The sequence below is a fragment of the Equus asinus genome, chromosome 23 (genome assembly GCF_041296235.1).
Source record: "Equus asinus isolate D_3611 breed Donkey chromosome 23, EquAss-T2T_v2, whole genome shotgun sequence".
NCBI classification, from domain to species: Eukaryota; Metazoa; Chordata; class Mammalia; order Perissodactyla; family Equidae; genus Equus; species Equus asinus.
Genome location: NC_091812.1, coordinates 47,988,863 through 48,003,036, shown reverse-complemented (window position 1 = coordinate 48,003,036; position 14,174 = coordinate 47,988,863). Strand labels below are relative to the sequence as shown.

The 14,174-nt window shown below is 33.6% G+C and overlaps 2 protein-coding genes across 7 annotated transcripts in view; one reads left to right on the top strand and one right to left on the bottom strand.

The window, feature by feature from the left end:
- Window positions 1–8,907, top strand: part of PSIP1 (PC4 and SRSF1 interacting protein 1) — a 38,965-nt gene extending 30,058 nt beyond the window's left edge. Inside the window, exons 10-16 of one of the 5 annotated variants that reach the window (XM_044757053.2) lie at window positions 1,042–1,160; window positions 3,834–3,889; window positions 4,462–4,532; window positions 4,753–4,854; window positions 4,972–5,185; window positions 6,211–6,322; window positions 7,108–8,907. In XM_044757053.2, coding sequence (XP_044612988.2) covers window positions 1,042–1,160; window positions 3,834–3,889; window positions 4,462–4,532; window positions 4,753–4,854; window positions 4,972–5,185; window positions 6,211–6,322; window positions 7,108–7,168 — 735 coding nt within the window. In that variant the 3' untranslated portion in view covers window positions 7,169–8,907. Of the gene's footprint in view, window positions 1–1,041; window positions 1,161–1,233; window positions 1,567–2,437; window positions 3,117–3,833; window positions 3,890–4,461; window positions 4,533–4,752; window positions 4,855–4,971; window positions 5,186–6,210; window positions 6,323–7,107 lie in introns of those variants that run through there. The other 4 variants (XM_044757057.2, XM_044757058.2, XM_044757060.2 and 1 more) reach the window with 4 other exon arrangements.
- Window positions 8,143–14,174, bottom strand: part of SNAPC3 (small nuclear RNA activating complex polypeptide 3) — a 41,232-nt gene continuing 35,200 nt past the window's right edge. For both annotated transcript variants that reach the window (XM_044757061.2, XM_044757062.2), the window contains 3 exons: window positions 13,311–13,418; window positions 11,455–12,093; window positions 8,143–10,737 (listed from right to left, as the gene is read on the bottom strand). In XM_044757061.2, coding sequence (XP_044612996.2) covers window positions 11,946–12,093; window positions 13,311–13,418 — 256 coding nt within the window. In that variant the 3' untranslated portion in view covers window positions 8,143–10,737; window positions 11,455–11,945. The remainder of the gene's footprint in view (window positions 10,738–11,454; window positions 12,094–13,310; window positions 13,419–14,174) is intronic.

Sequence of the window (14,174 nt, the reverse complement as noted above, 5' to 3'; positions counted from 1 at the left end):
ACTTCCAAAACCCCACCTAGAAAAGGTAGAAAAGTAGAGATTAAGCAAAATAGGCTGTGAGCAAGGAAGACAGATATAAAAGAGGTGCAATTATATATATATATTTTTTTCTATTAATTATCCCAGTGATACTCTTACCACTCTTTTGACCTATTTAGTGTTCATTTATCAATGGTACTTTATTTCGATGCCACAGTTTGGGAATTTCATTAAAGCTATACATATCCTTCTCTGTAGAAAAACAAGTTTTGTGTATAGCCTTGCAGATCTACACACCCGGGTTGTGTACATCTTTTGTTTATTTTTATCTGATTCGTTAGTACTTTAGAAGCCAAAAATTTTCAAATCGAATAGGATGAGCAGTCTACTTATCAGTAAACACGTCCTTAAGTCAAAAATCATAGTGTAGAGGCAAACAGCCTGATGTACTTCATTTTAACCAAAGAACATACTTCATTTTAACCAAAGAACATTACTCCTATTGTGCAGAAAATAGATTTTATTTTTGTTCCAGTTTAATCTCTTAAGGGTTCAAGGAAGCAGTTGTCTGGTAGGTCATTGGATTTGGAATTGAGACATTGGGCAAATTGTTTGACCTTTTGCATTGTCATTTTCTTATCTGTCCAGTGGAATGGATTGGACTATATGATCTGAGTCCCTTCCAGCTCTCAAACCCACTGATGTAATTGTGTAGTTTGTAAAAATCTCAATGAAATTCCTTGAACAGTAAAAAGGTTAGCAACAGCTCATCCAAGCTTCACGTGGTATTTCTTTATAGGATTGCTGTAGTTGAACGTATCCATAAAAGTAATTATGTGGTTAGCATTGGCATCATTTGATTGTCCTTCTAGAGCCTAGAAGGGAAAGTTAAACTTAGATAGCAGCAACATATGTAATTCTGAGATTTTTCTAAATTAGTAGTTTTAAGTATTTATTCCTTAAGAAAACCAGTTGCTTTTTTCTCCCAAGATTGTAATCATAAAAGCACTAGTCACTTGATTTAACAGTTAACTCATAAATCCATCCTAATTCTCAAAACAGAAGAGAAAAGGTGGAAGAAACTTTCAGACTGCTCACAGAAGGAATATGCTGAAAGGACAACATGAGAAAGAGGCATCAGATAGAAAACGCAAGCAGGAGGAACAAATGGAAACTGAGCAGTAAGTATTGTTTCCTAAATTTTGTTTCTTAAGCTAGCATGAAATGTTTAAACAGTAGAATCTCATTTTCCAGACCTTATGAAGCCTTTTAAAGAAGCAACTCTTCCTTTGTGTTAGAAGAACATCTTCAGTATATGATAATCGTGTTTCAGTCTTCATTCTTTTCTGAGTAAGAGGATGAAATTCACTGATGTAATCACCCTGTGAATTATTTTTAATTTAATCTGAAAGTGCAGATGGATTTAACTGTTAGTGGCTTTCCAGAAAATGGCCTCATCCTCTACTGTTTACTTGTATAGTGTTAAATACAGAGAGTGGTGATAATATATTGGTGGAGAAAGAAATATCCTTATTTTTCATACCACCATCAGGCCTCCCCCAAAAGACCAGCCAAAAATAAGAAGAGCACAGTTGGAAATCCAAGAAGCCAGTAAAAGTAAATCTAAAAGGCTGACAGGGTTTGCATTAGATGTGTGCCATGTAAATCAAGTTCCAAGCTGATTTCTCTTTTAAGTTTTGATACTTGGAGACAACATATACTTAGCATGGGGGAATTTCTTTCCCCTTTAATTTTACTCTATAAAATAAGTGTATTAGAAGGAAAACAGCAATGGCAATGATGATTACGCTTCATGTGTTGTTATGTTTGTTTTCCTAGTTATCTTTAGACTGTCCCTTTGGGGTTCTTTCTCTGACAAGCGTTTCTTTGTGAAGCGCCTTGCATTTTTCTCACTAAAATTTGTTTATTTTGTTTTCGTGAGGTGGTGATTTTAGAAACATGTTCTAGGTTACTAAGACAAACCTAATGATAAGCAGTGAAACTCTTTAAAGTATTCTTAAATAATTTTGTACTTTTTCTTTATTTACAAGTATAGCATTTGACTATCTGCTTTCTTAGTTGTTTGGAGGATATATAAGCAGTTTGAGCTGCTTGAGGGAGTAATTTAAAAATTGATCTAACAGTCAGAAATGTTACTCCCTCTAATTGTTAGATTTTGATCATTTCTGTAAATATTGAAATTGTTACCTGCCCTCTTCTATCCTTTCACTGAAAAGTTGGACTGTGTGTTGTTGCTTTTAACTTTATTATGCTCCCAAATTAAGATATAAAATTAGTTGTTGATTTACTAATCTAGCCCAACCCTTCTTCAGTATCTCAAAGTTATCTTTATGTGTTTCAGTTTCTTTTGAATGTCCTCCGAATGTAACTTTCTCAAATTCTAATATTTGTGTTTTCTTTCCTTCTCCTGTTATTACAAAACTTTGTACTTGGACAGTTTTGCTCTGTAAAGCATTTCAGATGCAGCTTGTGTGAAATGCATTATGCAAAATAAAGTTTATTGTATTGTATTCCCAGCCAAACAACATGTAATCTACAGTAATAAAAAATATATCTCATTTTGGGCTCAAAGCATTAATCCAGTTACTGAAAAGAGAATACAAGTGGAGCAAACAAGAGATGAAGATCTTGAGACAGACTCATTGGACTGAATTTCCCCCTCCCCCCCCTTGATGGAAGAATGTTCCAGATTCTAAATTGAGGACTTCATTAATGGCATTATTACTGTGTTATGATTGTTAAAAAAAAAAAAAAAAACTTCCTGTAAGGTACACACTACATACTAAGGTCGGCCATCATTCCTGTTAAGTTTTTTTTTACCAAGCTTAAAATGAAGCTTTGTGTTTGGAAGTTATAATAAGGTCAGATGAAGACGGTGGTTGTACATTATTTCATTTAGAAAATATAAAACTTCATTTTGTTTAAGCTAGGTGTTAAACTGGAATAGCTATACTACCCTAGAGAATGGGGCAGCTGCGCCCTTCCCTTGACATTCCTTTGTTGTTTAATTCTTTAGAATCTTAATAATTGTTTTTTTAATCCTGAGAGATTAAACAGTAGACTTGTTAAGAAAACAAAAATGAAACTGTAACCAAAATTTTAAAATAAAGTTTTTTAAAAAAAAAACAAACTGATTTTTAGATATTTTTTTTGTTCTTGTCTATTTGAATTGGTTTATAATAGGGCCCGAACTCCAAGCCAAGGTACTAGAAATGATTAAGAATTCATTTTTAAATGGTTATTTTTGTGATTTACAGTAAAACGGTAATTTTATTTGTGAAACATGTAAATGTTAGTGAATGTCATTTAAGTTTGATATATTGGCAAAGAAACTATTTTAATATAAACTATTTAACCTTGAAACTGACTTCACACCTCTCAATTATCTATCCTTTGGAGATGTGGGAACAATTAAATCAGTCTATTTTGAACTGCTACTCTTAAAAATAATTGTGATGTAGAATTATGAAACAAAGGCATTCTTTTCCCACTATGACCTGTTTGACCATTGACCACGAGATTGGTCTTTTAACAACACACTGTTGCTGGGAAAAAACTTCACCATGATGACTGTTAAAATTATTTTGTGATGCTACTGAAAAATTATATTGTTAGAGTATTTATTTTAGCATGTTAATTTTTACATGTTTTGAGTTTTATACTTACAGTAGTTAATACTAATGTTGTGGCATTGCAGCATTCTAAAAATCAGTCAATTCTTTGTGATCTAGGCTACTGACTTAAATTTTAACTTTTACTTAAGGGATTGTGGGCATTTGGTAATCCATCACAGAGTTCCAATATTTTGAAATATTTGTGTTAACATTTGATAGGCAGAATAAAGATGAAGGAAAGAAGCCAGAAGTAAAGAAAGTGGAGAAGAAGCGAGGTTAGTTGTTTCATTTTCTAAAATGTATAAAATTATGTTAAACATAGGAAGTTATAGACACTTAATTTTTCATGTATAAGTTTTGAAATCAGTCATCTTATGTTCTTAAATCCTACAAATAGACTTTTTCAAACCCTAATGGATTCTATATACATTGCATTGAATTTTAACTGTAATCAGGTGAAGATGCTAAGGAGTCGTGTTAATGCTCATTATCTGATGAAGTCAAATTTTTGCAACATTGCCAAAAGCTACATGTTTTCCCATTTTTGACAGATGGTTTCAGATAGATTTTCTATTTTTGGTCAAACTTGTAAGGTGAAGCAGGTGTTTAAGGTTGCAGACTGCTTATTTTAGAAACATATGCAGCTAGACTTCTTTTTGCTTATATGATGAATGTGACTTTCCTAAACCAAATAGTAAAAATGCCAGATAACTTCTTCGTGACGTAGGCAGACTACTAAGAACATTTGTTAAAATTCACCAAACCTTTCCATTATATTTTGCTTAGATGATACAGAAATATTGGGTTTGGAAAAACTATTTACTGTGTTTCACATTTTAATTTATAGAAACATCAATGGATTCTCGACTTCAAAGGATACATGCTGAAATAAAAAATTCACTCAAAATTGATAACCTCGTAAGTGTTTAATACCTCATTTAAAAATACAGTGCTGCTTTTATAGCTTCATATTTTATTTTCTCACAAGATTTTTATAAGTATGTGTAAATTTAAGGTAACAGGGTCTATTACTGGTTATTTTTAACTGCCTTGTTTGAGATTTGAAAAATAAACTTTAGAAATAGATTATATAGGTTGTGGTGATTAACAGTTATGAAATCACTGTTTTGTCATGAAGGATGTGAACAGATGTATTGAGGCCTTGGATGAACTCGCTTCACTTCAGGTCACAATGCAGCAAGCTCAGAAACACACAGAGATGATTACAACACTGAAAAAAGTAAGTGATGTGGAGTTATGCAGAAATTTTAAAATTTCCTTATTATCACCACTTCATTAAAAAGTAACTTTAAAAAAATCAGGAAAACAATTATGAATGTGTATTTTGTTTTCTCAGATACGGCGATTCAAAGTTAGTCAGGTTATCATGGAAAAGTCTACAATGTTGTATAACAAGTTTAAGAACATGTTTTTGGTTGGTGAAGGAGATTCTGTGATCACACAAGTGCTGAATAAATCTCTTGCCGAACAAAGACAGCATGAGGAAGCAAATAAAACCAAAGATCCAGGGAAGAAAGGGCCAAACAAAAAACTAGAAAAGGAACAAACAGGTAAGTGGGAATAAATCCTTCACAGGGACTGCTTCTTAGAAATGGCTTTGATGTACAATCTGCTTAATACCTTATCTACATTAAATGACGTAAAAAATCAAAGCATTTAGCAGAATGTAGTAAAGTGCTCAACCTTAGCTTCTGCTTTTTAATCCAGTTTAAGTTCTCATCAAGTTTAAATTAGTTGTAGTTAAATACTACTACTTGTAGTGGTTGTTAATCCTCTTTTCATTTAAATTAGGAAAAATTTCTAACCTACACACAAGTAGAAATGAACTTCCCATGTCCCCATCACCCACCTTCAGCAATTATCGATAGACGATCATTGCTTTTTCATACCCCCGTCAAGTTTCTCTCTGACACCCCTGAGGATTATTTTGAAGCAAGTTCTAGGTACGCCATTTCAACCATAAATATTTTAGGATGTATCTCTGACACACTCTTAAAAGCATGGTACCATTATCCAGCCTCTAATTCCTGTTATTAAATGTCTTAGCAACAGCTGCTTAATCTAGAAACCAGCATTCCAAAGGAGTTGGAATTTTTTACTCATTTAATAGGGAATCTCCTTAGAGATTTGTTAATGAAGTAAGATATACAGGGAAGTCCTCATAGTTTAATTAGTAATAGGGCACAAAATCATGTTAATTAGGAAATACTGCTTTTGACACTTTGTTCTAAAATACCAATAATGATAAATACAAAATTTTACTGTGATTCACAGTTGTTTTTTCTAAGAACTAGAATAAATCCTAATGCTCTAAAGAGTTGTGCCACCCATAGTCTTCCTGATAATGGTAACATGGAATAATCAGATTAATACTCTACTTCTTGTACCCAGATATATGTAGTAACCTTGCTTCTTATTGTGCCTCACCTATCACAAGGATTACAGTGTAATTTCAAATAAAATACATTAAGTATTAGAAACTTCAGGGCCATGTTTTATTTTTGATTTTGGATCTTGAGAGACCATCTTAAAGTTTTAGAAGATCTAACAGTTTTTCCTCCGGATCCTTCTAAAGGTTCAAAGACTCTAAATGGAGGATCTGATGCTCAAGACAGTAATCAACCACAACATAATGGAGATAGCAATGAAGACAGCAAAGACAGCCATGAGGCCAGCAGTAAGAAAAAGTGAGGACATGTTTTAATGGGTGGTAATGTGGGCTTTTGTTTAATTTTTAAATCATATTCTTGTTCCAAGGTTGTTTGTAAAGGGGGTTGTATTTTGATCACTCCCTGAATTCAGGAAGAAGGATAAAAATCAAAAGGGCAAAATTTATAACTAATTTGCCACCGTATTCAAGGGAAGAGAGCTAGGTAGGAATCCAGTTTTAAAAAAGAACTATTCTTCCTTGTACTCCTTTCACTGATACACCTTTAATAATGACTCATGTTCATACTTTCTTGAATTGTGACACGATAATACAAAAATCAGATCTAGAATCACAGCCTCTTTTGTATTATAGTACCCACTCTAAAATAACTAGATAGGGAACTATAGTTACCCAAGTCTTGGTTTGTTCTGTTTAAGAACTTGGAATCAAGCATCCCTAATTCCGAAATGCAGAAAAATCTTGCGTGTGTGTATATCATCCCTTCTTTCTACTAAAGTTTGTAATATGTTGGTATCACTGATGAAACACTTTCATGTAAAAGACAATTCATTTTAAAGCTAGAAATGATGGAAAGGGCCTGGGCCATGATGCTTCCCTGAGTTATTTTGCTTGATCTGCATATTACTTTGGGAAGAAGACACAACAGGGTAAAACAAAATTTTGAACACAAAAAGTCAAGATTTTGTTTTTTTTTAATCTTTTGGTGATTTAAAAAACAATGCATTTAATGTCTTTTTTTTCTCCTGAGGAAAAAAGCCCCTAATCCCAGTTGTCACACCTTTCTGTCCCCCTGTTCTGTAGGCCATCCAGTGAGGAGAGAGAGACTGAGATATCTCTGAAGGAGTCTACGCTAGATAACTAGTTTGACATACCTGGAATATAAAGAACATTTGAGAAGTTTGTAATGGTTTTCATTTGAAATATTTAGACTGCTGAAAGTTTAAAATTTTTATAAGCATAGGTTTTGATGTTTAAAACTTGTTTTGAGGGAGAAAATCCCTTTATCTTAGTTTAAAAGTAATTAAACGTTATTGCTAATTGTACTTGTGCAGTATTAACAGCTACATTATACAGTAAATGTGAGGGAAAATCCATTTAGGAAATGTTAAACTGCTTTTCCAGACATTGGTTGTAGCATATTTTCAATTAGTGTGTGTATGTTAATGTGTAATTGATAGTAGAAGTTACATTTTTAAAACTGCTACTTGTATAAAAACCTTTCCTCTTTTTCCCAAATACTGTGGGTTTTGTGCATAGTTTTTACAAATCTTGGATTTACCAGACTGTCTTTTCACTGTTTGTGGGTTTTGTAGAAGTTATGCATTTTTATGGTAGATAAAATGTTACTTCTATACAAGTACTCACTCCGTTCTTTTATCAAAAAGTTAATTTTAATCTCACAGTCTACATTGTGCTATATTCTCCTGCTGCTTTGTAACAATGTGTGGTCTGTATGCCTTTTATCCAACTGACATGGAACTGACAATTCTACAGGGTACAAAACTCACGTGAACTTTCGAAGGTAATTTAGTTTTGTGGCTGGGAATTCGAGTCACATGACTTACCTGCAGAGAGCAGAATGGGTATATATAGGAATGGATCTGGCTTTAGGGGTCAACCATCTAAGAGCCCTTATAGGCACCAGTAGCTGAAACTGAAAACTAAATGATAAAAGTTTATTTTTCAAGGAATGTCTCAAGTTGCTGAATTTTTTAAAGTCACTCATTAAGGAAGTCAGTAAGTAGTATTTTTTTAATTGGGAACAAACCAGCCATGATGCTTATGCAGTAAATAAAAGTAAATACTATATAAGGAAACATAAGGAATTTTTATTTCTATATCATACATGTGACAGGCTTGCAAAAAGCGGAATCATTCGTTGTTCCGAGGCAGCAGATCAAGTAAAGGAGTGCTGTGATGGTCTGTATATTCATATATGGACTAATCAGGCGAACTGAGGGTAACACAAATCTACGGAAAACTTAACACGCAGAATTTCTAAGAGATTTTGGATATTAGGTCAGTTGGTGGTTTTCAGTAGCTGAAAGACTTTTCATGTTTTGAAATTATGAATATGGGGAAAAGGCTTATACCAGTGTTTGCATGTGACATGCATTTATGTTTTGATCTCTCGGATAATTGTTTTCATCTATAGATGGAAAGTTTTAATTATTTCAATAATTGGTGTTTTGCTTTCGAGAGGTCTCTAGGACCCACTGTTTCGAGGGAACTCTTGCTATTACATTATATCTGTTTGGTCCTTAATACAATTTAAATTTGGACAGATTTATTCTAGTTAAGCCATAGGTGTCAACATGTAAACTTGTTTTGATTAAAGAATTTTTCTATCAAACTCTACTAGTAAATTACTTCTTTACTATTTACAAAAAGTGTGTTGGAATTCTGGATTTGCTTCTAAGGGAGTAATTTCTTGGTTAACTTGGCATAGAGATTGTGTTGTTTGGGGAGACAGGGTAATTAAAACGTAAGCTCAAAATGATAAAAATAAAGGAAATGTTATTTTTCATTCCTCCTCCCTTTTTTTCTGTGACCCAACAGATCTAGATAGTTTTACCAAGAAACCACAGCAAATTCAAATTCTAGAGAGATACATAGCAGCTTTCTCGATAATCTGTTTGCTTGTGTGGGCTGACCTTGCTCTAACCAGTTATTTATGTAGTGTTAAAACACAGTTGCCTTCTCTTTTATCTGAATCTTCATTTTAAGAAATGTTTCTCTTTGTTGTAAGTTGATTCACAGATAACTACCACTTTCAGGAGCATTGGCTCACTTTGTGTATTTGGTCAAAACTCCACAGCTGAACAAGTCACTAGGGGATAATTTAAATGAGAAGCTAGCAAAAAAGACAAAAAAACAAAACAAAAAAACAACTCTTTTTGGTATGTATAAACAACACCTATTTCTTGGTGCTTTTTAACCACTGGATAACATTTAAAAAAGTAAATTATGCATGACCCAGCGGAATCAACTGTTGGAAGCTTTTCTCGGCTGCCTAGGAGAAATTTCAGATGTAATATATGAATTACAGAACCTGAACGGGATTTTGTATGTGTAAATAGCTTGAAAAGCCTTACAGTTGCTGTTATATCCTGTGTTTTAGTAGGATGATTGATTTTACCCAGTTTTTGCTGTTAACTGATTGTAGTGTACCCACACACACTTACCTGGCTCAAGATGTCAGGTCAAGATGAAGTCTGCCATCTAGTCCTATACAAAAGCGAAGGCTCTGCTAACAACTTATTTTGTCCCATTGGCTAGAGAACGGATGATCTATTGGAAATAGCAAACCCATCATTACACCTTAAGAAATGAAGCTTCTTTATAGGTAGAAATGTGTTTATATTTGTGCTATGTAATGATAAATGGAACAAAGGTGAAATTATCCTTTAAGGATACTGAAGCCTGAAAAAGATGTTTAAGGAAATAAATACCTAAGTAGTGATTTCATGCATGACCATCCACTATTTTATCAAAATCTAATTCGGTTCACACTACAGAGGATGTTGAAAATTCATGACAGTTTCATATTTGCTTTTTTCTTTGTAGATGTACTCAGTCATGTTGTGTTTAATACTGAATTTCGCAGCTATAAAATCCCTGATTCAAGACATCTTTTATGCCTATTTCAAATTTAGGAGCTTCTTTTGACTTGAACTTGGTGGGAGACCTGTATAACTGATACAGTGGCAAATTCTAGGAGTAACCTAGTTAGCTTTTCCTTTCTACATTTCACCAGGAAACGATAATAGAAAGGTATCTGAGCCTTTGTAACTTCAGTTAAAAAGTTAACCTTAAGAACCAGCAGGATAACATTCTCAATAAATGATACAACAAGAATTTCAACAGCAGTTAATGTTTTAACTGACAATCTTTCTTTTATGAATTGATTGGCACCACATGTGTATTAATGCTTCCATTATGACAGTTCACTTCCTGGGATTTGCCATTTTGAGAATATGAAATGATGAAAATGAATAAAAGTGCACAGACCCTTGCATACTAATTAATGCAAGACCTATGAGGAATGCAGTGTAAAAATAAAGGAAGCGAAAATGCATTTTTACCTGTGGAACTTTTGGAAATTGCATAAATCTATGGTTTTCCAGCAGAATTTTCAGTCTGTTAAATTGAGCATAACTGGAAACATGAAAGTAAAAATTGAGGCAGTAGCATAAGCCAGTGTACTGACTTACTCAGTGACTGAGAACACCACTAGACATACCGGAAACAGGCACTTGTCCTCTACACACCAGGTGACTCAATCGGCTATGTGGCATTTAAGTCCATAAAACATTTCACTGTCAATGTTTCAGACAGACAGGCTTAGACAGTCTTCATCAGTTTTTGATTTATATGGTAAATGTTCTTAGTCATCCAGGGAATGTGGAGTTCAGTCACATTTAAGACAACCTAGAAGAGAGAAAGTGAAATATAAATATTACACATTTAAAATGAACTATTTTATAACATTTCTAAAAGTCTTAAACAGAAAGTTTCCACCGAAAAACTTTTCCAGAAAAACATTTCAATAGCTACAATTTTTTCTGATGATTTAGGCTTTGGAATGTATCAAAGTTGTTCCTTGGACCAGAATGATAGAAGAGAATAACTAGGATTTTCATAGTAAGGGGGCCAGAAGAATGGAAGAGCTGAGCCAGAGGAACTCCTGTGTTTGTTTTCTTTTTGCAAAAAGAATACTGGGTATTACTGCTCAAGAACGTGAGCCAGAGCTAGCAATTCCCAGGACTTACTATGTCTCAGTGGTCATACTACATAAAATCTGTGATTTTTTCTAAATCATAAAAATGTTAAATTAACATACATTTTAAACTCAGCATTTGTGATTCACAAGAAGTTCTTGTCAAGAAGTGAAGCTTCAATTTAAATGTTACTTCTGTGAAGGTATGAGTATATACTCAAGATCTTTTTATATTCATTATTCATGAAGTGTTTCATTAAAATGTTCAGTGGTCTATATTCTACCCAAACAAAACCTAACTTGATTACAAAAGAGCCCACTGTGAGATTAAATTACACAATAGCTATTCTTAATACTGTATTTTTTAAATAAACTTTTATTCTTAACTTCTCCCTTATTTTCATTACAGATATTTGAAGCATCTTTACCTTGGAAGCCTCAATGGTACAAGGTGTAGCTCTCACATTCTTCAAAGAATTTTCAAAACTGCCACCACTTGATGTATTATTCATTGAATTTTGCTAATGATAGATGAGCAAAACGTACTATGGATACAGAATGAATAGGCAAGCCACAGACTGGGAGAAAATCAGAATATATGTATCTGACAAAGTATTTATATTCAGAATATATAAAACACTCCTACAACTCAATAAGATAAACAACTCACTTAAAAATGGGCAAAAAGCACTAACTGAAAACTGTACTTTGGAATAAATACTAAAGTAATTTAATTTATTTCTAAACATCTAAATGCAATCAAGTTACTTTGTAAGACAATCTGTGATTTGAACTTTGGGGGTTGGGGGGCGGTGGTAACTTTAGCTGATTGTTTCAAGTGGATCCTGCTCCGTAGTGGCATTTCTTGGAAATAAAGTCACCATCCAAGAGTAGTTATTTCACAAGGGTACACTTGTTATTAGTTAAAGGTTCCAGGATCAACATAAGGATAGGCGAGGAATTCCCCCAGTTTGTTGCCTTCTGAATCATAGTGGAGCATTCGGAAGCAAACATCACAAAAGAAACATGGGTCCTCAGGTGCAAAACTGTCATTGTTTGTCACCCATCTGTAGTTAAAAAAAAAAAGGTATAGCATTACAATCAACTTTCTCATGCTTTAACATGCTGTAAGTTATGATCTGTAGTAATATGTATACATAACATTCCCACTATTGCCTTATCATTCTATCTTAATACATTACAATAATCCTTTATATGAGTTTCTATATATATATAGACATATCACTACCAAAACTGCATAAGGCAAAAGGGCAATTAACAGAAACACTGCAGAAAGCTGTTTCTCTGAAAGACTTTTTAAAGGTAAGTAGAGAATAATAATAGATATGTATTTGAAAGCATCATATACTTTTGCCATGACATACCTATACCCCAAGTAACTTTTAATATGAACATCGTTTTCTTCTAATAGGCCATCTTGAAAAACCAAAATAAATTAGATGCTACAGGCCTGATAAACTTTTGCTTAATTTATCTTTCTAACTGGTAAATTATTACTGGTTAATGTGAAACTCCAGCTGTTTTACCTAAAAAAATGTTAGAGTGTATACAAATGGGAATATGGGCAACATTATTCAACTGAGGCTTGCTTTTTTTTTTGGCCTGAGATGTTACTGGTCATAGTAAGATGAAAATGCTATGTTTTGGTCTACCTCAATTCTACATCTCATGGAATGCTTTAACATTTCCTGATTTCCATTTTGATCTGATAAATAATTTATTAATTATGTTTTCTTATTAATCATTTAGAAAAGCATATTGTAAGCGAGGAGCCCAAAACAAATTGATGATACTAAATTCTTCCCTTTTCCTCTGAATGGTTTTATGATTCTGATCCACAGTTAAGAAATAATCTAAACATGCAGAATCATGTACAGCAAAAATTTTATAAAACCATACTTTGATCTCATATATGAAATGCTGTTAGGTTTTCATGGAAGAAAAGCTGACTTTGTAAACTACAGACAAGAGGCAGAAAGAACATGGCTCCCTGATGACACTGAGCATTGTATCAACCAAACTAGAGTCTGCCCTACACCAGACTTCCACTGTACGTGGGAATTCATTTCCTTATTGTTTACAACGTGGGTGTAACCTACTAAAGTGACCTGCAGCACTTCCCTACTAGATAAAGCACTTTTGTATTATTTATACCCCAAAGCATAAGTCCTCAGATTCAGAATAGAAAAGAACTGAAATACCAAAAAGGAAAAGTACTTGACAAATGAAAACCAATACTTCTCAAAAAATAGGTATCACTTACCTGGCTGTGTACATTTTACAAACAAAACATTTTCTGGTCCATAGCCAATGCTTTTTGATAAGAAGGGGATAAAGTGTCCTATCCAAGCAGTCATCACGATGCACAAGCCTTTTGTACATGAGAAAATAAATGAAGATACTAAGTGCAGGTTTTGTGATCTGTATAGAAATATATCTGTACCTCAACATTAAGAACACAGCAGGTCTATTTTTCAAATTTTTGCTTACAAAGATACACGAACAAACTGACTTGTTACACTGGGTTTGACCAAATAGTCTTCCACAAAACACTATCTCCAAAAGAGCATTTTGGATTAAACAATGTTTTCTTTCTTGTGGAACTTCTCAAATCTCTTTATGATAGTGTGCACTGTAACTCTAAGAGGGAGATACTGTATGCAGCTTTTCTTAAATGTATTCCATCAAAAGAATCTTTGCTCGATACTTCGTACCTTTTTTTTGGTGAGAAAGATTGGCCCTGAGCTAACATCTGTTGCTAGTCTTCCTCTATTTTTATGTGGGATGCCACCACAGCATGGCTTGATGAGCAGTGTGTAGGTCCACGCCCAGGATCCAAACCTGCAAACCCCAGGCTGCCGAAGCAGAAAACATGAACTTAACCACTACACCACTGGGCCAGCCCCCTTTTTTTATGGAACATAGTTTGAGCAACTGTTTCATTTAACTATTTTATCTAGCTATTTTACCTAGATTAACTGGTTATGTGTTACTACATGGCTCTTGTTGCTTACTGTCCCCCTTATTAGAATCCAAATCTGGCACCTGGTATAATGTGAATTGGTAGGACTTTAGTTTTAGGTGTCAGAATTAAAAAATTCTAAGTGGAAGTCAATCTCCACTATGC